General features: G+C 44.5%; 1 protein-coding gene across 2 annotated transcripts in view; it reads right to left on the bottom strand.

Moving 5' to 3' along the window:
* IDUA (alpha-L-iduronidase) overlaps positions 1-25,662 on the bottom strand; it is a 215,464-nt gene that overhangs the window by 14,526 nt on the left and 175,276 nt on the right. For both annotated transcript variants that reach the window (XM_088481439.1, XM_088481440.1), the window contains exons 8-9: positions 21,648-21,864; positions 11,822-12,037 (exon numbers count right to left, since the gene is read on the bottom strand). In XM_088481439.1, the coding sequence (XP_088337565.1) occupies positions 11,822-12,037; positions 21,648-21,864 (433 nt within the window). The remainder of the gene's footprint in view (positions 1-11,821; positions 12,038-21,647; positions 21,865-25,662) is intronic.

The following is a 25,662-nucleotide window of genomic DNA, read 5'->3' as shown; positions in this document are numbered from 1 at the left end:
GGTTGCTAATGCTGGTATCTAGGCCCAAAGCGCGTGCGTATATAACAACTGTACCTTGGGTCTGTGTGATTTATTTGCGCTAATTGTCTTTAGATCACAGCGTGTAACCATCTGTTTTTTTATACTGAATAATAACTTTTTGTGCTTTGGAACCACATTCAAAGTCTGAAGGCATTTATTTACTGTGCGACTCAATACGCTAAATTGCGACAATTTTAGAAGGTGTAAGCAGGAATTTAGAAGGTATAGGTAGGATTGCATAGAGGTTTAAATCAGGTATCAATAATGGGGTGCAGAGGTCTCAGCCCAGTCCAGTGATGCTCAGCAGGCTATTGTGAGTATAACGGTGATGTCATAATGCCACACAGCCCTACATAAGGGCTGACTAGTCAGTGGCAGCCATTTTGTGGTGATAGTTTGTCCCACAGCGCTACTCTCTGAGAATTTTGTGACTATGTGATAGTTGAATTACAACTGGTAAGTCTATCTTACCTTTTTATAAACACTATGCATAGAGTCCATGTAACATCGGATGGGACTCTGCATGAAGACAAGAAGAAATTACCCATTATGCTGCCCTCCAGGGAATTTATCCAGAACATAGAGTATGATCTTCAGCTGCTTAAGCTCTTCTGTTCCCCACTGTTAATGGAAAGTTTACCTGAGATCATCAACAAAATGGCGCCTGAAAAACTGATGTACACCATCGACCAGCTAAGTAATGTCCTACGTTACAAGTGTCTGTCCACTAATGAGACGTACATAATCTATAATTTTTCCTGCCATGTGTTAGAAATAAGGAAGGACGCAGACACCTTGTTTACGGAGCATAGAGTGCGCATCATCCTAAGTTCCATGGTGGAGGCAGAGCAGATGGACAGTGATGGCCCTTGGCTTGCAGCAGCGTCTTAACCAGCAGCCAATGAGAGTCAGACAGACTCTCATTGGCTGCTACACCCACTGCAAGAGCCGGACTGGAGCTCACTCATGAGCTCCGCCTTCCAGCTCCTGCAGTGGGTAATGGGAGAGACATCATGACGTCTCTCCCATAATGCAGAGCGTGCGAGCCCAGGAGAACTGATGTGCGGATGGCGGCGGGAGCAGTAGCCGGAGCAGGGATTCAGGTAAGTTTTTTTTTTCTTTGTTTACTTGTATTTGTCTGCGCTGCATAGGAGAGAGGGGGAGGACTACTACTGGGGGGACAACTACTGGGGGCACTGCACGGGGGGCAGCAGTACTGGGGGAATTACTGGAGGGAGACTACTACTGGGGGCACTACTTAGGGGGACTACTACTGGGGAGGACTACTACTGGGGGCACTGGATTGGGAGGACCACTACTGGGGGCAGTACTGGGGGGGACTTCTACTGGGGGCACTTCAGGGGGAGACTACTACTGGGGGCACTGTATCGGGAGGGGCGACCTCTACTGGGACTACTACTGGGGGGGCTGCTACTGGGGGCACCACTACTGGGGGCATTAAATAGGGAGGACCACTACAGGGGGCACTGTATAAGGGGCACTGGATAGGGGGGATTACTACTGGGGGCCTGCATAAGAGGGAACACTACTGGGGGCACTGCATCGGGGGGTCTACTACTGGGGGCACTATATAAATGGCACTGCATAGGGGGTACCACTACTAGGGGCACTGCATTGGGGGACTACTACTGGGGGCACTATATAAGGGGCACTGCATAGTGGGGACCACTACATGGGGCACTGCATAAGGGGGACCATTACTGGGGACACTGTATAAGGGGAACTAAAGAGAGGCTGCAAAAGGGGGACCACTACTAGGGACAATGTATAGGGGGAACTAATTTGGGGCTGCATAAGGGGGACCACTACTGGGGGTACTGTACAAAGGGCACTACTAGGGGCCTGCATAAGAGGGACCACTACTGGGGACATTGCATACTGGGGGTACTGTATAAGGAGCACTACTGGGGTTAATGTGCATATGGAAAGGAATGTTCAGAGTGACGAGAAAGGGTTGTGTGTCATGTTGACATGACCCATTTTTAAGTGACCACTTCCTGACCCACTCACAGTTAGTCTATAGCGATCCAGTCTGTCATACCACTATCTCCTATCAGGGATAAATATGAGGAATTCTGTGCTGTTTGGGGTCCCTGGCTAGAATGTAAAGAAATTATGAGTTTTATACTAATGAGCATTCCTAGCTTAAGACCAGTGATTGCGCTGAGCAGAAAAAATTGTAGGCCCCAGGGGCCCCTCACTTTAGAGCATTGGGGTCCTACGCCACGGTTTCTGTGTCCCATCACATATTATGGGGATGAGGGCAGGCAGCAGTTGGGACAGAGATGGGGTTAGGTAGCACTTGGGGTAGAGGGTATAAGGGTAAACAGCAGTTGGGGTAGAGCTGGAGTCTGAGGCAGGGAGAAGTTGGGGTAGAATTGGGGGTAAAGTGTAGACAGCAGTTGGGACAGTGCTGGGGTAGCAAGGAGGGGGTTAGAGGAAGGTAGTACTGGGGGTAGGGAGGGGATAAGGGTAGATAACAGGCAGTACTGGAGAGGGTTAGCAGCAGACAGTGCTTTGGGTAGGGAAGGACCTCCAGCTCCATTCTATTCCGGGCAGTGTCCACCTCCCTGGCCTCCTGCGTGGACAGTCACAGGTAGACTTCAGATGCTATCCGCTCACTTGTAGATCATCCCTGTTAGCAAACCTCTGAGTTAAATCCAATGCATTGTGGGGAGAGGATGTTATGCTGCCATTCTGTGGCCCGGGATTCAGCACATGATGGGAGGAGGGGCACAAATGCTGGCACTGGCAGCCAGAAACTTGGAGCTGCGTGGCAGATTTGAGGCAGAGTGAGCTGATAGTAACGACACATGCGTTGGACAAGCGCTGCTGCCAATGGCTGGAGGCGAGCGCAAGACAAGTTTCCAGGACTGTTGGGATTTGTTGGGGAGACACTGAGGACATTTATTGGCTCTGCGGCTCACACAGGTCAGTAACTCACAACGCGTCCTGCGGGACCCGCACATTTTTAGAAACTGAGTCCCTCACTGCTTGTAGAACGTAAAAACGCGCTATAGCGCGTATTTTGCGATCACTGTTAAGACTTGCATTCCCCAGGTGTAAGGTGGTTTCCCATCTGCTCGTCTAGGCCTTAAAAAAAATGCATGTTCAAGGGTGCAGAGACCGTGTTAACCCATAGGTAATTTTATGGGGTGGGAAAAAGGGGCTCTAATTGAATACCCCCTGGTGTTAAAGCCCAAGGCTACGATCCTCTTTCACCTGCGGTAAACTGCTGCTGCTAATTGAATTCCCCCCCTGATTGTTTTATGATAAAATTATATTGTCATAGTTCCCGTGTTCTTCCGCAGCACAACCTTTAGTCCTGATCTCATCTACAGTCCTGCAGGTCTTTCTCCTTGATTTTTAAACATTTGTGAAGATCTGGAAACTGTGTTGTCTAATTCAATAAAAAAAAACATACTGGATTTAAAAAAAACATTGAAGAAAAATAAAAATGTATTTCTTTGCACATACAACTAGGCATATAGCAGATCAGACTACTCACTAGAATATGGGAAGGCAACCTGTGGAACTACACATCCCAGCATGCACTGCCACAGTTTTACTGTTAAGGCATGCTAAAACTGTGGCACGGCATGCTAAGATGTGTAGTTCCACAGCAGCTGGAGTGCCACAAGTTGCCTAACCCTACACTAGAAGGAAGATGAATTACACTCCACATTGTCAGCATATGGCAAATGAACCAAACGTAAAATGGAATGGGATTGAAATACCGGCAGCTCAATGGCAGCCGGTTCTAATCCCGACAGTGAGAGACCCACGGATGAAGATCCCGACGGGCGCCCGTAAGAATACAAACCCTCCCCTCCCCCCCCCCAACCCTAACACTCCCTTAGGAGGTCATGCGGCTGCCGGTCTACTAAAACTACATCCCCTTAAAATAGTGTTCATTCTAGCACCCTGTACCTGTCACAACCCGTGCAGTACCTCTTTCCTGCCTGGGGTGTAGCTCTCTGCTCTGGTGCTTCTAGCACACTCAGCTGATGCAACAAACTGCTGAGATAGACCAGAGTGTCCTAGAAGCACCAGAGCAGAGAGTGACACCCCAGGCAGGAAAGAGGAACTGCACAGGTTGCGACAGGTGCAGGGTGCTAGAATGAACGCTATTAATACATAGCTTCAGAAAGGTTTGGATATCTTTTCAGTGCAGCAATTCACACAGGGCTGTCTGTTTGCTTTTTAAATTATATATATATATATATGTATATAATCACAGCAAAAAACGGGATGGCACTCAGCGAGACTCCAATATAAATAAGGAACACAGCACTACTTTGCTAAAGTCAACGTTTCAGTGTTGGCGCACTTTTATCAAGACATACAAAATCCAACCCCTATCTCGGATTTTGCTTCAACATGAAGCAAGATGGATATATAACTTGCGGACACTCAAACCTTTTGGATTGAATGAAATGAATTCATTTCATTGCTTCTCATGATACTAATATAAACACATGCGTTCTTCAATATAGATGGTTGTCTTTTGTGCTTACCAGTGCTTAGGTATGGGTACCGCTGTTGTACTTTTGTTAATAGATTATATGGGTATAACTATATCTGTTGTGATTGTCTTTTTGATATATATCTGTTGTCTTTTTATACAGTTTTTGTTAAAGCCGCTTGTTTGGTTGCCATGGTGATCCTTTAACACACTGGGTGGACACGCCCCCTGGGATGACGGTGACGCCGGCGTCATAGCGCCATACGTGACGTCATCGAACTCCCGACGGGATGTGACATGGTGGTGGAGCACAGGGTGAAGTCTACATAAGGTATGTACTAGGGGTGAGTGGGTTCGGATTTCTGAAATCCGACCCCCCCCGAGCCCCCCCGAACCGAGGCAGATCCGAGTCAGGCTCGACTTTTCCCGCCTGACTCGGATCTGAAATCGAGGCAAAACGTCATCATCCCGCCTTCCGGGTCTCGCGGGTTTTGGATCCTATATAAGGTACCCGCGTCGGCGCCATTTTCTCACTGTGCTGTGGACAGTGAAGAGGGAGGGTGGGAGTTAGGGCTGGCTGGGCTGTGTAGTGTAGTGCAGAGTAGTGTTGTGCTGTGCTGTGCTGCGCTGTGCTGCTGTTGTCCATAGGGGCTGTGTCCACTACTTCAAAGTCCATAGGGGCTGGCTGTGTTGTGCTGTGCTGCTGTTGTTAATAGGGGCTGTGTCCACTACTTCAAAGTCCATAGGGGCTGGCTGGACTGTGTTGTGCAGTCAGTTCTCCATAGGGGCTGTGTCCACTCCAAAGTCCTGTGCAGTGTCCCAGTCCTAAAGGGGTGCTGTAGTGTTGTCCAGGGGGTGCTCTGTCCATCAGGGGTGCTCCCCCCAAGTGCTAAAAAAATAATATTTTTTCTGTGTTTGTGAATTGTGTGCGCAGTAGCCGCACGTGCATCAACAAAGTAGTGCCAAGCGTGTGCCTGTGTCATAAGTAAAGGGCCGGCTGGCTTGACCGTTAAAGGGTGCTGTAACCCCCAAAGTACACTCCAGTCCAAACCAAATAAAAAAATATTTTCTGTGTTTGTGAATTGTGTGCGCAGTAGCCGCACGTGCATCAACAAAGTAGTGCCAAGCGTGCGCCTGTGTCATAAGTAAAGGGCCGGCTGGCTTGACCGTTAAAGGCTGCTGTAACCCCCAAAGTACACTCCAAACCAAATAAAAAAATTTTTTCTGTGTTTGTGAATTGTGTGCGCAGTAGCCGCACGTGCATCAACAAAGTAGTGCCAAGCGTGCGCCTGTGTCATAAGTAAAGGGCTGGCTGGCTTGACCGTTAAAGGGTGCTGTAACCCCCAAAGTACACTCCAAACCAAATAAAAAAATATTTTCTGTGTTTGTGAATTGTGTGCGCAGTAGCCGCACGTGCATCAACAAAGTAGTGCCAAGCGTGCGCCTGTGTCATAAGTAAAGGGCCGGCTGGCTTGACCGTTAAAGGGTGCTATAACCCCCAAAGTACACTCCAAACCAAATAACAAAATATTTTCTGTGTTTGTGAATTGTGTGTGCAGTAGCCGCACGTGCATCAACAAAGTAGTGCCAAGCGTGCGCCTGTGTCATAAGTAAAGGGCCGGCTGGCTTGACCGTTAAAGGGTGCTGTAACCCCCAAAGTACACTCCAGTCCAAACCAAATAAAACATTTTTTCTGTGTTTGTGAATTGTGTGCGCAGTAGCCGCACGTGCATCAACAAAGTAGTGCCAAGCATGCGACTGTGTCATAAGTAAAGGGCCGGCTGGCTCATTTCTTAAAGGGTGGTGTAACCCACAAAGTGCACTACTCTCCAGCAAAAATAAAAAAATATTTTCTGTGTTTGTGTGCGCTTTAGCCGCACGTATATATCAATATAACATAAATGGAGGACCAAACTTTCTCTGATAAAAATAAAATAGGGAAAGATCAAGAACCACTTCCTCCTAGTGCTGTTGCTGCTGCTGGGAGTTGTTCATCATCCCAGAGAGGAAGTAGGAACACCACTACTTTTACTAAACAATTTACCCTCCAACAGTCCCTAACGATGAGGATGAAGTACAACAGCAGTCATCCTGAAGCAAAATGTATAACTGAGGCCTTGACTGCTATGTTGGTGTTAGACGTGGGTCCGGTATCCGCCATTAGTGCAGTGGGATTTAGACAATTGATGGAGGTAGTGTGTCCCCGGTTCCAAATCCCGTCTAGATTCCACCTGCATCCTCAAAGCAGCAGCGACAAGCGTGCGTCTGTCTGTTAAAGGGTGGTGTAACCCTCAAAGTGCGCTCCACAAACAATAAAAATATTCTTCTTTTTTTTTCTGTCTTTGTGAATTGTGTGGGCTGTAGCCGCACCTGCATCCTCAAAGCAGCAGCGACAAGCATGCGTCTGTCTGTTAAAGGGTGGTGTAACCCTCAAAGTGCGCTCCACAAACAATAAAAATATTCTTTTTTTTTCTGTCTTTGTGAATTGTGTAGGCTGTAGCCGCACTTGCATCCTCAAAGCAGCAGCGACAAGCGTGAGTCTGTTAAAGAGTGGTGTAACCCTCAAAGTGCACTCCACAAACAATAAAAATATTCTTCTTTTTTTTTCTGTCTTTGTGAATTGTGTGGGCTGTAGCCGCACTTGAATCCTCAAAGCAGCAGCGACAAGCGTGCGTCTGTCTGTTAAAGGGTGGTGTAACCCTCAAAGTGCTCCAAAAAATAAAAAACAATTTTTTTTATGTGTTTGTGACTTGTGTGCGATGTAGCCGCACGTGCATCAACACAGTAGCAGCGCCAAGCGTGCGCCTGTGTCATAAGTCAAGGGCCGGTTTGGACATCTGGTCCGGACTGAAGGACGTGCCAACAATTTCTGACAAGTCTACTGTCACTGCATATGATACTGTCCTCAAAGCAGCAGCGACAAGCGTGCGTCTGTCTGTTAAAGGGTGGTGTAACCCTCAAAGTGCGCTCCACAAACAATAAAAAAATTCTTATTTTTTTTTCTGTCTTTGTGAAATGTGTGGGCTGTAGCCGCACCTGCATCCTTAAAGCAGCAGCGACAAGCGTGCGTCTGTCTGTTAAAGGGTGGTGTAACCCTCAAAGTGCGCTCCACAAACAATAAAAATATTCTTCTTTTTTTTCTGTCTTTGTGAGTTGTGTGGGCTGTAGCCGCACCTGCATCCTCAAAGCAGCAGTGGCAAGCGTGCGTCTGCCTGTTAAAGAGTGGTGTAACCCTCAAAGTGCACTCCACAAACAATAAAAATATTCTTTTTTTTTCTGTCTTTGTGAATTGTGTGGGCTGTAGCCGCACTTGAATCCTCAAAGCAGCAGCGGCAAGCGTGCATCTGTCTGTTAAAGGGTGGTGTAACCCTCAAAGTGCTCCAAAAAATAAAAAACTATTTTTTTTATGTGTTTGTGACTTGTGTGCGATGTAGCCGCATGTGCATCAACACAGTAGCAGCGCCAAGCGTGCGCCTGTGTCATAAGTCAAGGGCCGGTTTGGACATCTGGTCCGGACTGAAGGACGTGCCAACAATTTCTGACAAGTCTACTGTCACTGCATATGATACTGTCCTCAAAGCAGCAGCGACAAGCGTGCGTCTGTCTGTTAAAGGGTGGTGTAACCCTCAAAGTGCGCTCCACAAACAATAAAAATATTCTTCTTTTTTTTTCTGTCTTTGTGAAATGTGTGGGCTGTAGCCGCACCTGCATCCTTAAAGCAGCAGTGACAAGCGTGCGTCTGTCTGTTAAAGGATTACATCGGTGACAACATCCAAGTAGGCATGTCAGACAGTCCGTACCTGTACTGGCAGGAAAAAGAAGCAATTTGGAGGTCCCTGTACAAACTGGCTCTATTTTACCTGAGTTGCCCCCCCTCCAGTGTGTACTCCGAAAGAGTGTTTAGTGCAGCCGGGAACCTTGTCAGCGAAAGGCATAGGAGGTTGCTTCCACAAAATGTGGAGAAGATGATGTTCATAAAATGAATTATCAACTCTTCCAGGGAGACCAGCCTCCTGAACGTACAGGGGGACCTGTGGTTGTGGATTCCAGCGGGGACGAATTAATATTCTGTGAGGATGAGGATGTACACAACACTGAAGAGGGTGAGGAATCGGTGGATGAGGAGGATGAGGACGACATCTTGCCTCCATAGAGCCAGTTTGTGCAGGGACAGATTCATTGCCAGCTGGTTTTGTGGGGGCCCAAACGAACCAATCATTTCAGCCACAGTCATGTGGCAGACCCTGGTGCTGAAATTATTGGTTTGTTAAAGTGTGCATGTCCTATTTATACAACATAAGGGTGGGTGGGAGGGCCCAAGGACAATTCCATCTTGCACCTCTTTTTTTTCTTTGCAGTATGTACTGTTTGGGGCCTAGTTTTTCAAACTGCCATCCTGTCTGCCACTGCAGTGTCACTCCTAGATGGGCCACGTGTTTGTGCCGCCCACTCGTGTCGCTTAGCATAGTCATCCAGCTACCTCAGTGCAACCTTTTGGACATAAAAACACTATTGTGAGGTGTTCAGAATAGACTGGAAATGAGTGGAAATTAAGGTTATTGAGGTTAATAATAGCATAGGAGCAGAAAAACCCACACATTCTGTGATTTTAGCTGTTTTTATGCTTTTTAAAAAAAAAATACAGATCCAAAACACAAAACCCAGAACCCAAAACACGGAAGGGTGGCTTTGGCAAAACCAATCCAGATCCAAAACACAAAGAAAGATCCAGATCCAAAACCAAAACACAAAACACGAAAAGTGGCCGGTGCACACCCCTAGTATGTACTATTGCTGTTATGTATGTCTTGATAAAAGTGTGCCAACACTGAAACGTTGACTTTAGCAAAGTAGTGCTGTGTTCCTTATTTATATTGGAGTCTCGCTGAGTGCCATCCCGTTTTTTGCTGTGATTACATGTTTTTGGGGAAGTGCACCGGAGCATTCACATTGGAGAGAGAGTGCCGGCCCCTTGTGCAGTGGTATATATATATATATATATATATATATATATGATGTTATTTAATACTGACTGCAACATTTTACATTTATTTGAAGCAAAATAAAATAATTGAGTTTTACACTTGGGGGTGATGCACTTATTTTGGCGCTATAGCTCTTCCTGTATTGCATTTTATCGAGGCGAAGCTGGAGTGGGGGAGAGAAAACTCCCCTTCTGGCGATCCATGCAAGACCCTCTTTTGTTTTATAACATCTGAATGATTTTCCATTGGCGACGGCGAAATTGTTAGATGTTTGCAGATAACGTAGAGAAAAGTGATTTCCTCAACGTTATCTACTTTCATACATACAGATGTTTATTATGTGAAATAGCACTGGTTTTAGCGCATTGAGCACTTACCACCTCTTCTTACATCTCCCCCATGGTTCCTCTGGTTGTTGCCCAGAAATTAACTTTGAAAGTCATTTATTAACCTGGAAACTAGAGATGCAATGTATTTATTTATGTACAATGTCACTTATATGTGCTCCACGAAAGGGGCCTTGGGGCTACCAATCTACAAGTGTCTATCCTTTATATTTTAATTATGTTTAAGGAAATGGGTTTACATTCACATGGGAGCAGTAACCACTGAGGTGGTGCAATATCCCATCATTTACACATCTTATAAGGCACTACTGACAACCAATAAAGCTGACTATACACTCCTTTCCTGAGAAGACAGAATGTGCTCTCCTTAACATCGGCAGTCTTGCCACACTATCCCAGCACATATATACTCTTTGCCCCTGATATGGCATAATAGGGTACATGTTTATATATCGCCCATAAAGGAACCATTAATGATTCTCTTTTTGCTGTGATTTGTCTTCTTTGTAATATATATATATATATATATATATATATATATATGTGTGTGTGTGTGTCTGTGTGAGCATGTATATATATATATATATATATATATATATATTTATTCATGTACATATGCCAGGTCACCTCATTCTCTGTCACGTCCTCCACTCTGGCTGGCTCCGTCCACTCTCTGCGGTTCTGAAAATGTTTCTAGATACACCCCCTTCGCTCAGTCCTGCCAAACTCCCCCTTGCTCTGTCCCACCCCCCCATACTTACCTTGTATACAAACACACACAAATATATATATATATCTATATATATATATGTACATACATATACAGTATATACTGTATATATATTTGTGTGTTTATGTATACAACCCCCGCTGTATTAGTCACACCCCTTATGGCAGCACAAAATATGTCCTTCATCAATTACAGATCCAGGCCCATATGCACCTTAATCTAGCACTGAGAGATATCCAAACTCACTGGGAGCTTATCTATTGGATGCACAGTATGTTGTGGTATATCATCCAAAAGTATCAAGCTATTTTAGAACAGTATGGGGGCTATTTAACAATAGGGTAACACTGCAGATATCAGAGTTATCTGCGGCAGTCCCTCTTTACAATCACAAAATCAGAAAAAATGGCTGCTGTGATAATCATAAGCGTCTTTATAATGGGTGCACATGGGCCCCTGGGTCCAGGAAGGCCCACACCGCACACACTGCACCCATAGTTAATAATACTTGACTCTCCACAGATTCCGATGTGCTGCTCCGTGCCAGACTCTCGCTGTAGAGCAGCAAAAATCACTAGGAAAATGGCGGCGGTGGCCATGCGCAGAAAAGATGTCCCTAGGAAAATAGGTGCAGGCGCCATTTTCCCGGAGACCCGAGCATGCGCAGTAGATTTTGTCATGAATCTACCGCGCTGACAGAGAGGAGGGGGCCGAAATGGAGGTGGCCCCCTCCTCTCTTAAAACGCCCCTGGTGATAATAATATAGTTATCGGCTAAAATTGCAGGGATCATAAATAGGCCTCCTGATATGTTAAGTAGTAGTAACTAAGTTCTCATCCCAGCCACAATTTTAATGCAAAATTCATACTAATTCGAAAATAAAAAAGATTCCATGCACAAACAAGCATTATTCTGTTTCTCTACTGTAGTACAGCTCATGTTTCAGGTAGATACTACCAGTAGCATACGCCATCAAAAAATAGCTACTGGTACACTGTTGGAATCTACAAACAATGTTATGTTAACTTACTTAACTCGCAAATCAATTAATATTGCAACCCCCGCTATTACTGAAAAATATACAGAGATGTGCAGAATGATTTACTGAACAAATACATTAAATAAACCACTCCATATAAATCCTATATGAATTAAGTACAAGACAAAACATTATAGGACATACTGCAATGGAGTACAAGTAATGGAATTTGTGAGGAACTATATAACTATTATATAACTATTGCAGCATTACCTTTTGACTTTGGAAAATTTGTGAGATTTAATGTTATAAAATTGATGTCAGTAGATGTTCTGTTATCATCAGAGGCATACACAAGTATGGCTGACTGCCAGCTATCCGACAGCTCCCCATTCCCCGCATCATGTATGCTTGCTATAACTCCAATAATACTGTTATTGCTGGACATCTCCTCATCCATATTTATGTGGGTGGAAATCTGTATTTCACCTGGAAAAATAAAATATACTTTATTACCATAATAAGTATAGCCATGCATTAAAATTTTAAATGATGACCCTTTTGTACAAGTGCTTTCCCAAGCCGTAGAAAAGAAAAAGCAAATTGTTTTTTTTATCAATAGAGACTTTCCAATAAAGGCCCGTATTCAATTAGACGCAAAAAGCCAAGATCCGTGAAAAAGTATTGCCGATTGCGACTTTTCGCCAGGTGGAAACTTATCTCCGTATTGAATTCCAAACAGTTTTTGCGTACGCGAAAACGCAATGCAATGTAATAGGCGAAAAAGATTCACCTCTGAATAGCAGGAGAAAAAAAGTGATTTTTTTATTTTTATTTTAGGGTGCAAAGATGGGGAAACCGCTCAGAACCCTTGGGACAGTCCCCCAAAGGATTACTGCGTCAAAAAGTTCCTGAAAAAAGTGAGGAACACCCCAAATAAGCACTTTGAAAATGGGGGTGAAAAAGTACAAAGTGGGGGTACAAACTTAAAAACTAGCTAAATAGACTTTTTGGGGGTCTGCAAGTATGGGCGAGTTGCTTTTTTGATTGCAGGTGCGTTTTTTAAAACATCACTTTAGCATGTTTAAACTATGTTTGCACCCATTTTCAAGTACCCCAACATTGAAAGAACTACTTATTTTCACCAAAAAAACCTGCTTAATGCTATTCTTCACCACTTGTGCAAAGACGCTATTTAGAAGCAATTGACACAACTTAAGTACCCCAAATACCTTTATTAGGGCTAATCGGGGGCATCTACATTGAAACCCCAATGTTAGTGCCTGTCTTCAGGGGTATCAGGCAGATTTCTCAAATTCTGACAGCACTTTTCGCCTGGTTCACATTCACCGGGTTGCGTTTTCGCATCCTTTGGAATTGAATAGGGTGAATACTGGGGGCGCGCACGAATAGTTCTCTTGCCAAAAACACGCGATGTAAGTGAAAAATCAGGCAGGCGAAAAAGTATTGCGGGTGCGAAACTAATTGAAAACGGGCTAAAGTATTTAAAAACCAGTAAAACTACAGCATAAATTGGGCAATATAAAAAGAGTTAATAACATTGACAAATATAAATGCAAAAGTTTCCATAACATGATAAAAATTTAGATGGTTTAACATTGTTTTTTTTATTGACTGTAAAGATGTTATCAGCTATTTTTCTGCTAAAGGTGAAAAAGTCGTCCATTATCAGAACTAATCTCAGCTGATCTAAGTGGGACAGTTTCTATTTACAGGCCTTGTAAAGGGATAGGCTTATGAGTAAGCAAGTTCAGTGTCCTCTGAAGTGGGTGTGATTGGGTGGATTAGGGTATGTATTATGTGAAATGGTGCATGTCTTTTAAAGGTTAGGGAAAGGGATTGATTTGTTGCGATTTTGCCTTGGAAAATGTTGTGCACTATGGTAGACACACACATATACTTTATATACATATATATATATATATATATATATATATATACACACACATATATATATATATATATATATATATATATATATATACACACACACACACACACGATGCCAAATCTGCCGGCACTCACTTATGGAAAATCTGGTCCTGATACCTGTAATGTACTAATCCTTCATTAAGGACTTTCAATAGATTATTGGATGGAGCTGCATACAGGTTTGTGGCAGCACCGGGTAAAATTAAGAAGAATCTATCTAAATCAGAGGCGACTGCTTTGTGTGATTTGGGAACATATCAAGCTGTAAATTACTGAGATCGGATCATACTCAACAATACCTGCAGGAATTAAAAGATTTTGGATACTGCTGTTAAGAACAATCAGATGTCACCACTTACCAGCACTAGTCCAAAGATTGTATAAAGAACATCTAAAGGTCCCGGTATTATACATGCTTACCAAATTGCACAAGGATAGTGTAAAGCCCCCTGGGAGAACGATCATATCGGCTCAGGATTTGCTAATGCAACCTGTTGCTCAATTTTTGGACTTTCAATTACAGCCATTTTTGCCTTTGGAGTCGACATTTCTTAAAGATACAACTAGCTTCCTAAAATCGTTGATGAAAATTAAGAAGATACTATACCTGCTGGTACTCTGTTATGCTGCCTTGACGTAGGCAGCCTGTACACCTCGATACCTCATACTGGGGGTCTGCAGGCTATGAGAAATTTTCTTCAGAAATATCTAGCTCCGACTACGTTGGACCATGACCTCTTCATGACTCTTCTAGAACTGACCTTATGTAGGAATTATTTCTTGCATGATGGGCAGTACTTCTTACAACTCCGTGGATGTCCATGGGATCAGCGGTGGCACCCACATATGTGAACATTTTCATGTTTGAACAAAAATATCATATGTTTTTGTCTCACCCTGATATTAGTTGCTTCATCAGCCTATTTACTAGATACATAGACGATGTGTTTCTCCTGTGGACAGGGGGGTTTGAAAACGTTTTGAAGTACTGATGACCTTGATACTCCTATCAAATTTTCTTATGTATGCAGTGTAGAGTCAGTGAATTTTCTGGATGTGAGAATTGATGTGGTAAATAGTCAGTTAAAGACAGATGTATTCTGCAAAGATGTAGGTAGAAATACTTTTTTGTTATCTAAGAGTCATCATCCTCCAGCCCTGAAAAAGGGTCTACCTCTTTCCCAAATGTTAAGAGTCGCTCGAATTATGCCAGTATACATTGCACATAGTGGACAAGCATTAGCATATAAAGCAGTTACATGTGCAAAGTGCACCAAGCAATAAACATGTGGCAGTGAATAATGCATTATATGTCTATGCCTCTGTGCACTTTGCACATGTAACTGCTTTATATGCTAATGTTTGTTCACTATACACAATGTATATGTCCATGTCTTAGTATGCTTTACAAGACAGACATATGTCCATGCCGCCTACAAATAATGAGTTGATTTAAGTTTTTTCAGCACTTCTATTTTTTTAACATAATTGTAATTTTATTTTCGTTGTGTACACAATTACCTTTGTATTATTGAGTAATTTTTTTCCTTTGTATTTTTTTCTCTGCATGCTTCACTAATACCCCTTTCACATCGCCAAAATAACCCGGATTTATTCCCGGGTTGTTGCCGAGTCGACATGGGTCGACATGATTTTAAAATGCACCAAAATTAATAACCCGGGTCGACCGACCCAGTATTTCAACCCTGGTTAAAAGAAGGGTTAAACACGGGTCGGACCCGGGTTATTTGGCTATTAAATGGTACAGACCCGGGATATTCGACCTGGGTCTGAGAAAATAGTGCTGATTGGCTTTTTCCAGTCAGCTGACCAGCCTGCACACAGAGCACATGTCTCTGTATTTACATTACTGTCCTGCACTGCACACTTTGGGCCTTATTCAGACCCGGTCGCAAGCGCTGAGCAATCGCAACCGGGTCAATGTTTGCCCACTGGGCATGCGCACGACGGATCCGGCTCCATCGTGGGCATGCGCGAGACCCGGCTAGCGACGGTCGCTCCGTCGCTCCGGGTCTCGCACCAAAGGGGGCGAGCTGTTGATGGTGATTGACAGCTTGCCCCGTTTGGTAGGCGGGCAGGGGGGGTGGCTGGCCAAACGGAGGCATTCCCGAAGGAACACCTGCCATTTGGGGGCGGCCCCACTGACATCACTAGTGATGTCAGTGGGGAGCTTCCGGCTCTATTTAGAGCCGGAAGCTCACTGGGGCTTGCGGCCAACGAGACCCTACCGCAAGGGTCTCGTCGCAAGCCCGATGGTCGCGATGGTCTTGACCATCGCGACCATCAACCTGGCCGCTCGCAAAAGCTGTGGGTGGTCACCCACAGCTATGTGAACGGCAAGGAGGCCAAACAAAACAAAACGCCCTGATTCAGAGTGAGCGCTCGTTCAGAGCGTCCGTCTCTGATCAGGCCCTTTGCACACTTTGCATCTGTGACATGTGCTTTGTCGGCCATGATTGCTGCACTGCAAGCATTCCCCAGCCCCTCCTTTTTCTTTACTGAAAACATCATCATAATTGTGAGCCAATAAAATCCTTTAAAAATTACATCATACTGTTTTAACATGGGCAACCCGGGTTGAGTTAAAAGGCCCCAAATCTGCAATAACCCGGGTTAATATGGCGATGTGAAAAGCCCTGACCCGGGTCTGACCCGGGTTCAAAACCCGGGTCCGACCCGGGTTTGCGATGTGAAAGGGGTATAAATGATTTTATGATATTTGAGCTTCAAATGAAGCTGTTTCTCAATACATGCAACACAGCTTTACTGTTTGTATACCTACCTATCTGATGTCTACATTAGAGATGATTTTCAGCATTAGCAACCAGATTAAGGGCCTGGGAGGCATATCTGTATTTTCCATGACCCTGTCCTTCTAATTATTGTTTCTTTCTATATTACAGCTATATGTATCTTCTATTGTACTATACTTTGATAAAAGTTCTAATGTGGACCAAACTGTTGGCAACTATTTCTACGCATGCTAATAAAGCTTACGAATTATTTTGAAACAATAAGTCTGGAGAGTGCCTTAATCTCTGCAACTCGTGGAGTTATTCCTGATTTTTATTGGGTTACCCATAGGATAGCGAGAACCGTAAGGATCACCCCCAGCATTTACTATAACAATACATAAAAAAGGTGTGAGTGCAAGACCACAGGCCAACAGGCCATATATATATATATATATATATATATACATATATATATGTAAACCAGGGATGGAGAACCTCAGGTCCAGGCAGGGCTGCCATCAGAAATGTTGGGGCCCGGGACTAAAAAATAGGCAGGGCCATCCCCCAGTAGCGCACCCAGAAACCCCCACTGATGGGCCGACACTTTTTTTTTTCAGAGACGGAGACAGCCTCACACTAACTGCCTCCTTCCCAGGTTGTTGCCCAGAAGACAGCCATTCAATCAGCTGTTCACATTACCGGAATTTCCCCGCTCCCAGCCGCCCGGTTCCAGCATCCGCTGGCTGGTAGATGCCACCTGTCTCCTATCCAGCCAACAGTCCCTCGGAGCAGATCGCATTTATGCCGTGTTCCCAGGTCTGTCTTGCATTCCCAGCCGGGAGTCGGGAAGACCGCATTCATCTCTCCCTCTGGCAGTAGGTGGGAGGCCCCTGAAGGGACAGACCCTGGAGCTGGCAGGACCCTGCTGGGCGCTGTGCTGCAGACTGGAGTAGCACAAGATGCTGAACCCGAGCAACGGAGACCAGACCCACATGGTGACCTATGTGGAGGGTTACTTGGACTCCATCAAGTCTCTCCTGTTTGATGCCTAGTACCAGTTTGGCGGTCGGTGTGTGGTGTCCCCCCAGCCAAAGAGCTTGGGCAACTTTCCCCCAAGTTGCTTGCTGCAGTCCCCTTCTACTCCTTATGTATCCCTCACTCTCTGCCCTCTTTTTTTATATGCATCCCTCACACTCTGCCCTCTTCCCACAGGCATCACTAACTCTCTGCCCTCTCCACATAGGCATCCCTCACACTCTACCCTCTTCCCCATATGCATAATGCATCACTCGCACTCTGCCCTCTACCCCTATGTGCCTGCATTGTGTCAATTTCCCTCACTTTCCTGTATTTGCCACTTCAAACCCCCCTCTAGAATTCTTGAGTTTGCCCCTGCCCCCCCGGTATTAAGTCCAGTCATCTCTACCCTGCCTGCTTTTTCACACTTACCTTAGTTCCGAGTTCCCTCTGGCTTCTTCTCTCCTTCATCCCCGGCAGCGCTGCTCTTCACAATCAGCGGCTCCCCCGACCTCTCCCTCCGGCGCGGCGCTGCGTGACGTGCGTCATGATGTCACGCGAGGCAAGGCATATAAAACTTTATTTAACAGACGGGCCGGGGGTTGTCCTGTGTGTTAGTAGAGTAGCGTCGCGAGCGAGCCTGGCCTCCTCCTCCTCCATTTAATTAAAGGGTCCTGGGTCGGCGGCGGGGTAGTGCAGGCTGCATCAGGCTTGGCAGTGGTGGTAGGGGCCGGCGGGCCCCCCCTTGCTCAGCCAGGGTCCGGGCCCAGGACTCCAGGCCTGGCAGTCCCCCCCTGATGGCGGGCCTGGGTCCAGGGGCCGTATAAGGGAATGTCAGAAAAAACTGACAGTTGGAACTTTAGATTACTCCCAAATCCTAATTTTTTATGTTTTTGCCCTGAAATTTGTCATGCAGCACCAAGAGACAGTTCTACCCGCCCATGTCAAATTTCAGCTTGGTAACTCCTATAGCTTTTGAGGTGCAGCCCCTTAAACACCATGCCCCCCCCCTCCGGAATTCTCTATGGAGATTTCCATTTTTTTCGATTCAGCCTTAATATAAGGGCACGATTGTGTCCTTATAATACACATGCACACACACAACCACTGACAGCTGAAGTGAACTATGTAGTTTATCTTGTTACAATGGCACCTGTCAAGGGGTGAGATATATTAGGCCGCAGTCAGTTCTTCAAGTTGATGTGTTGGAAGCAGGAAAAATGGGCAAGCGTAAGGATCTGAGCGACTTTGACAAGGGCCAAATTGCCAAATTGTGATGACTAGAACACTGGTTCAAAGCATTTCCAAACGGCAGGTCCTGTGGGGTGTTTCTGGTAACCAGTGATTAGTATCTATCTAAAGAAGTCCAAGGAAGGACAACCGGTGAACCAGCAGCAGGGTTATGTGCACCCAGGGCTCATTGATTCACGTGGAATGTGAAGGCTAGCCCATCTGGCCTGATCCCACATAAGAGCTACTGTAGCAGAAATTGCTGATAATGTTAATGCTGGCTATGATAGAAAGGTGTCAGAACACACAGTGCATCACAACTTGCTTTGTATGGGGCTGCATAGCTGCAGACCAATCAGAGTGCCCATGCTGACCCCTTCAGTGATCCTGGCTGCAGGGTGCCATTCCAGTGTATGTAGGGGGCGTGTCTGTGTTCTTATTGGCTGAGTGACTGCGTGTGTCACTCAGCCAATTAGAGCACAGCAGACACTGCTAAGGATTTCCTCCCTTAATGACACACCAGCTGCAGCAGTATGCACACTGAGTGGTGAGCATATCTTTACATTAACACTGGAGCCCCAGCTAATTAGGCCAAGTCAGTCTGATAGGGGCCAGCCCATACCTGCATGGGCCCCATCTCCTAATAATAGTGGGCAGAGCGCCAAAGCAGGAGGGACCACCACGGATTTACCCGGCCCACCGACAGGTCAATCCACGATCGCGAGAGGGCGTCTTGCGCCACACATATGAGCAACAATGAAGCTGGGCAGATCTCTAGCAGCAGGAAACGGCTCATTTTCAAAAAGGAACGCCCTTAGGTGAAATAGTTTTAGAAAGGCAATAGGCATCTTCTGTTTTGACTGTTATACACCAAGCAATGTCTGACATACAGACATAAGGCCCCCATACACGGCACGATATATCGTGCCGTGTATGGGCAGGATATCGTACCTGATATCGTGCTGCGCGCTCCCGTGGGATCGTACATCGCATCCCCAGGTCTTCCTGCAGAACCATCTGATCTGAGATGCGATATACGATCCCATTCAGGTGAAAGAGGGGGAAGCCGGCATATTGTCCGGTCTGCGGGGATCGCACGATTGCCGGCGGTGACAGCATGATCCGTCTGCTGAAGGATCAGCAGTCGCCCTACACGGTGCATCGCACCGTGTATGGGCACCTATAGGCATAGCAGTGGCAGACTGCTCATTATCAAAAGAAAGCTACACCAAGAAACTGGTCAAAGGCCAGAGGTGACATGCTTTGAAACAGACAACTGACATATTTGATGTTAATTAGGTTATACAGTAAAATGTGTGAGCGGTACAGCAATAGCTGTAGCAGATCTTACATTAAAAAAAATATACACCCGCAAGATAGCCAAAACCCTAAAAAATTTTAAAATGTTAAGATGGACTCATCCTTGGGGCTTCACAACAAACAATCAAATAAATAAATACAATAAATAGAGTTCCAAGGCGCATAAATCTCTTATGCAGCCACCTGTAAAATTAAGACAACTAAATCCTACTAAACATAATACAGAAATTAAAATATAGATATTTGACACTGAGTTAAGTTCCAGAATAATATTTACCAGTAAGTTGCTAAACAAGGGCCAGATTCAGAGCCGGACGCTCTGACCAGAGCGCTCGCTCTGAATCAGGGCCCTCCTACCTAAAAATGGAGCGGCCTCCTGGCCGCTCGCATAGCTGTGGGTGACCACCCACAGATTATGCGAGCGGCCAAAATGATGGTCGCGATGGTCAAGACCATCGCGACCATCGGGCTTGCGACGAGACCCTGCGGTAGGGTCTCGCTGCCGCAAGCCAAAAGCACTCCCACTGACATCACTTGTGATGTCAGTGGGGCCGGCTCCAGATGGAAGGCGTTCCCATGGGAACGCCTCCGTCTGGGCTGCAACGCCCCCGGCACGCCCACCAAAGGGGGCATGCTGTCAGTCACCATCAACAGCACGCCCCCTTTGGTGCGAGACCGATAGCGACAGCTTGGCTGTCGCTGTGCGGGTCTCGCGCATGCGCACGACGGAGCTCCCTCCGTCGTGCGCATGCGGGCACCATCGACCTGCTTGCGAGAGCTCAGCGCTCGCGAGCGGGTCTGCATTAGGCCCTAAGTCCACAGTTCTCTGGTCCTCTTATAATATTTTGGATCCTCTGAACAGTCACAGATTTCTTCTCCCAACTTCAGAAACAACGAAAATCTTTGTATATTACTGTAGCTGCTGGGCTTCCCTGAGTCTCTCCCTCTTTTGTTTGGATTCACCAATTTTATGCATGCAGAACAGCAGGTGAGAAAGACCTCCCAACCTTTACCCCACCAAGGGACTCTGCGGCCCATGGGTGGGATAGCGGGACAGCGTCCGAAAAACAGGAGTGTCCTGCCAAAATTGGCACAGTAGGAAGGCTTGCTCTAGTACACACTGATTGATTGCCTTCAGCCTCTCCAAACCTTTCCCACTCAATCTGTAACCCACTTTTGAAAAACAGAATTATACCTATCGGCAACCTCTGCAAGCTTTAAAATGGCAGCCGGTCAAAGTAAACATTGATTGCCTTCAGCTTCTGACCCCAGTCCTGTCCCACTCTCTGATTACAGCTGTCAAACTTACAACTCTACACGGTTTGTCAAGTTTACAATGGCAGTTAGTGAGTACAAAAAGATCTACTTCAGGATCTTCAAACTTCTCCCACTCTCACTTGGAAAATTACACTTAGCAGCAACGATCCCACACCTGGCAGCAACCTCTCCACACGCATGCTAATGTAAAATGGTAGCTGAGAGTGCAAAACAGCTGTTTATTTGCAATATAAATCATGAAAGATATGAGAGTTCTAGGATAATGATGTTTGTCTTATTTTCAGATGCACATTTGTTGGATCCTGCCTTGGGTCGCCCTACTTACTCAACATTTGGTTCAGTCAGATTCTTGCGATTATTAAATGCCATATATACATAATTTGATTAAAACTTGTATAAATGTCAAGCAAACTTATCCAATATACAATAATGGTATTTACAGTATATTCTAGGTTAATAATGTGAAAGTTATATTTTTAGTTAACTAAAACAAGTTTATCACATTCATGTCTATTGTTTTAACACAAGTAAATATAAACATGTACCTAATAAAGTCAGCAAGCCCATTACAGTTAGCACTGGTTTTCTCACCATCTGGACATGTGGGGGCTTAGTGTTGTTCATCTGGAATCTTGCTGTCAATGTCCTCTGAGTAAAGTAGTGAGGGTAATAGTTCATGAAAGCATTATCGTTACTTAGCAAGCTGTAGTTCATGCTGCGGCTTTCATTTGAAAGCAAGAAATTTAGGTGTTGATCTATTACCTAGAAGGATAAATACAGAGTATTAAAAGTGGCATGAACAATGAATTGCAAAATTAAAGATGTAAAAATAAATAATATAGAAACATTCCTAAACATTTATTTATATAGCGTTATCATACTCTGTAGTGCTTTACACTTTTTTGGTGAATCGTAATCACCAGGAGCACATGATGTTAAGCTTTGATGCCAACACTCTAGATTTATTTAGCAAACTTGGGCCCTCATTCAGAGCCACTCGCTAGCGGCAGTACGCTCGTTCCGAGCGATGTTCGCACATCTGCGCATGCGTACGTTTTTTAGTACGCATGCGCGAACCAGTCAGTGCGGCCGAAAATCGTTGGTACGCAATATAGCGAGGGCCTGCTATTTTGAGTGACAGAATGAGGCGTATGTGGGTGGTAACAGGGGAAGGTGCTTGAAAACGGGGAGTGGAGATCCGAACGCAGGCGTGCTTAAAGGTCAAAACGGGCGTTTTAAGGGAGTGCATATTTAATACAGCAGCGTCATTGACCACGTCACTTGGTTTTTTTTAACTCAGAACTGCTCGCAAAATAGCGGTTGAAAACACCAACCACAAGAATAGCAAGCAGTTCATACGCTGTACGATGTACTCGATTAATCTAATAAATAGCGGACATGACGTATGGTGCGTGCGGCCAGGCGGCGTTTTTATCAAAAAAACGAGCGTATGTTTTGCTCGCTCGTTCAGACTTAGAGGTGGGAACAGACTGCAATTTGCGAACGGATCATTTGAATAGCCACCCCTTGTTTTTGAACGAACGACCACAAATAGCGAACGGCTCTGAATCAGGCCCTTGGACACTAAGGGAGTGGAATATGAGAACATCAGTTCAGAGTCACTACTACTTGCCCATTGAACTTTGTAGATATATGTAGCCAACCAGCCATTATAATACCATGACAAGTGCAACATCATTCCCAATAATATGCACAATGATAAAATAAAATACATACAGTCAGGTCCATAAATATTGGGACATTGACAGACTTTTCATATTTTGGCCTCTATTCACCACCACAATGGCTTTGAAATGAAACAAACAAGATGTGATTTAACTGCAGACTTTCAGATTTAATTTGAGGGTAATTACATCCAAATCAGGTGAACGGTGTAGAAATTACAACGGTTTCTATATGTTCCTCCCACTTTTTAAGGGGCCAAAAGTAATGGGACAAACTAAACAATCCTAAATCTAACTTTCACTTTTTAATACTTTGTTGCAAATCCTTTGCAGGCAATTACAGCCTGAAGTCTGGAATGCATAGACATCACCAGACGCTGGGTTTCATCCCTGGTGATGTTCTGCCAGGCCTCTACTGCAAATGTCTTCAGTTCCTGCTTGTTCTTGGGGCATTTTCCCTTCAGTTTTGTCTTTATCAAGTGAAATGCATGCTCAATTGGATTCAGGTCAGGGGATTGACTTGGCCATTGCATAACATTCCACTTTTTAGCCTTAAAAAACTCTTTGTTTGCTTTTGCAGTATGCTTCGGGTCATTGTCCATCTGCACTGTGAAGCGCCGTCCAATGAGTTCTGAAGTATTTGACTGAATATGAGCATATAATATTGCCCGAAACACTTCAGAATTCATTCTGCTGCTTTTGTCAGCAGTCACATCATCAATAAATACAAGGGAACCAGTTCCATTGGCAGCCATACATGCCCACGCCATGACACTACCACTACCATGCTTCACTGATGAGGTGGTATGTTTTGGATCATGAGCAGTTCCTTTCCTTCTCTTCTCTTCCCATCACTCTGGTACAAGTTGGTCTTTGTCTCATCTGTCCATAGGATGTTGTTCCAGAAGTGTAATGGCTTTTTTAGATGTTGTTTGGCAAACTCTAATCTGGTCTTCCTGTTTTTGTGGCTCACCAATGGTTTGCATCTTGTGGTGAACCCTGTATATACACTCTTGTGAAGTCTTCTCTTGATTGTTGACTTTGACACATATACATCTACCTCCTGGAGAGTGTTCTTGATTTGGCCAACTGTTATGAAGGGGTTTTTCTTCACCAGGGAAATAATTATTTTGTCATCCACCACAGTTGTTTTCCGTGGTCTTCCGGGTTTTTTGGTGTTGCTGAGCTCTCCGATGCGTTCTTTCTTTTTAAGAATGTTCCAAACAGTTGATTTGGCCACACCTAATGTTTTTGCTATCTCTCTGATGGGTTTGTTTTGATTTTTCAGCCTAATGATGGCTTGCCTCACTGATAGTGACAGCTCTTTGGATCTCATATTGAGAGTTGATAGCAACTGATTCCAAATGCAAATGTCACACCTAGAATCAACTCCAGACCTTTTACCTGCTTAATTGATAATGAAATAACGAGGGAATAGCTCACACCTGTCCATGAAATAGCTTTTCAGTTGATAGTCCCATTACTTTTGGTCCCTTAAAAAGTGGGAGGCACATATTGAAACTGTTGTAATTCCTACACCGTTCACCTGATTTGGATGTAATTACCCTCAAATTAAATCTGAAAGTATGCAGTTAAAGCACATCTTGTTTGTTTCATTTCAAAACCATTGTGGTGGTGAATAGAGGCCAAAATCTGAACATTCTGTCAATGTCCCAATATTTATGGACCTGACTGTATTATGCTGCATATATTATACATGTATTAACATGAGTGGAACCATGCATATAAAATAAGATATGGCATGATGTGAGTCTTTCTAATGAGTATAACAATTATATAACACTTTCTGTGAACTTTATCTGCTTAAAATATGTGAAAGTCACCAACATTTTACAAGTGAATACACTGGAGTGATGATGTTGTGAAATGAGAGGCCAAATACACAAGGTAATGAGCCATTATACAAGGCTGGTGTACAGTGTGCAATACATATTTCCAGATGGTAAAGAGGACTGTTTTCCACTAACATACTGCTGCACACCATGAACTGATGTCATTTGTAAGTACCATAGACTACTAATATTAAGCCTTTAGTAGGCTTACTTGTCTACTAATCAGGGGATGGAGTGGTGTGCCTCCTTAAGGAGATAATGTTCACTCTACATTTCAAACCTATTTAAATACAAATAAAACAAGGCGCAGATGTGTGTTTTTTTTATACTGCAATTCTAAATCAATTGTAACGCAAATAAAAAAAAAGCATAAATGATTATTTCTCAAGTGTGTCTGAGATAACTGAAACACGGCAAATACCTTTAGGTTGAGGAAAGATAATAATTACTATCAGAAATTGCCTTTCCTGGAGTGCCTGGGAGCACCCAGATTTCGGGGAGTTGTCCATAACTCCCAGGAGAGCGGAGAACCCTCTTGGATCCCACCCACCATCCACCTGTAGTGACGTGAGAAGAGTCTTTATGACAATTCACATCATCATGACCTTGTCCTGGTGACATGATATCACAAAACAAGGCATTAAAAAGCATGCATTATACCATGAATGTACAAGAATTATATATATAAAAAAAAAAAATTTAGTCACATCACTGATAAGAAAGATATAGGTGAGTTCAGAAGGTTTAGGAGGGAACACGCTCATTAATAAGGGGAATACAAATATTAAATTAGTAAGGATAGAAAATCAAGGTCTGTTTATTTTGGGGAAAAGAAACACCTTATGCTGGGTTCACATTGTAACAGTCATCGAACAATATATCATTGAGTGCACAGGCTCGTGTGTGCACACAATACATCGGTGAACTACATCTTTCACAGATATATCATACACATTGGTGTGTGTACACACGACTGACCATCGCACGGCTCTGCCGCATTCTGTACTCTCAGTAACACAGCA

This window comes from Taudactylus pleione, unplaced genomic scaffold (assembly GCF_031769625.1).
Source record: "Taudactylus pleione unplaced genomic scaffold, aTauple2 ptg000273l, whole genome shotgun sequence".
In the NCBI taxonomy this organism is placed as follows: domain Eukaryota; kingdom Metazoa; phylum Chordata; class Amphibia; order Anura; family Myobatrachidae; genus Taudactylus; species Taudactylus pleione.
This window is presented reverse-complemented; position numbering and strand designations above follow the sequence as displayed.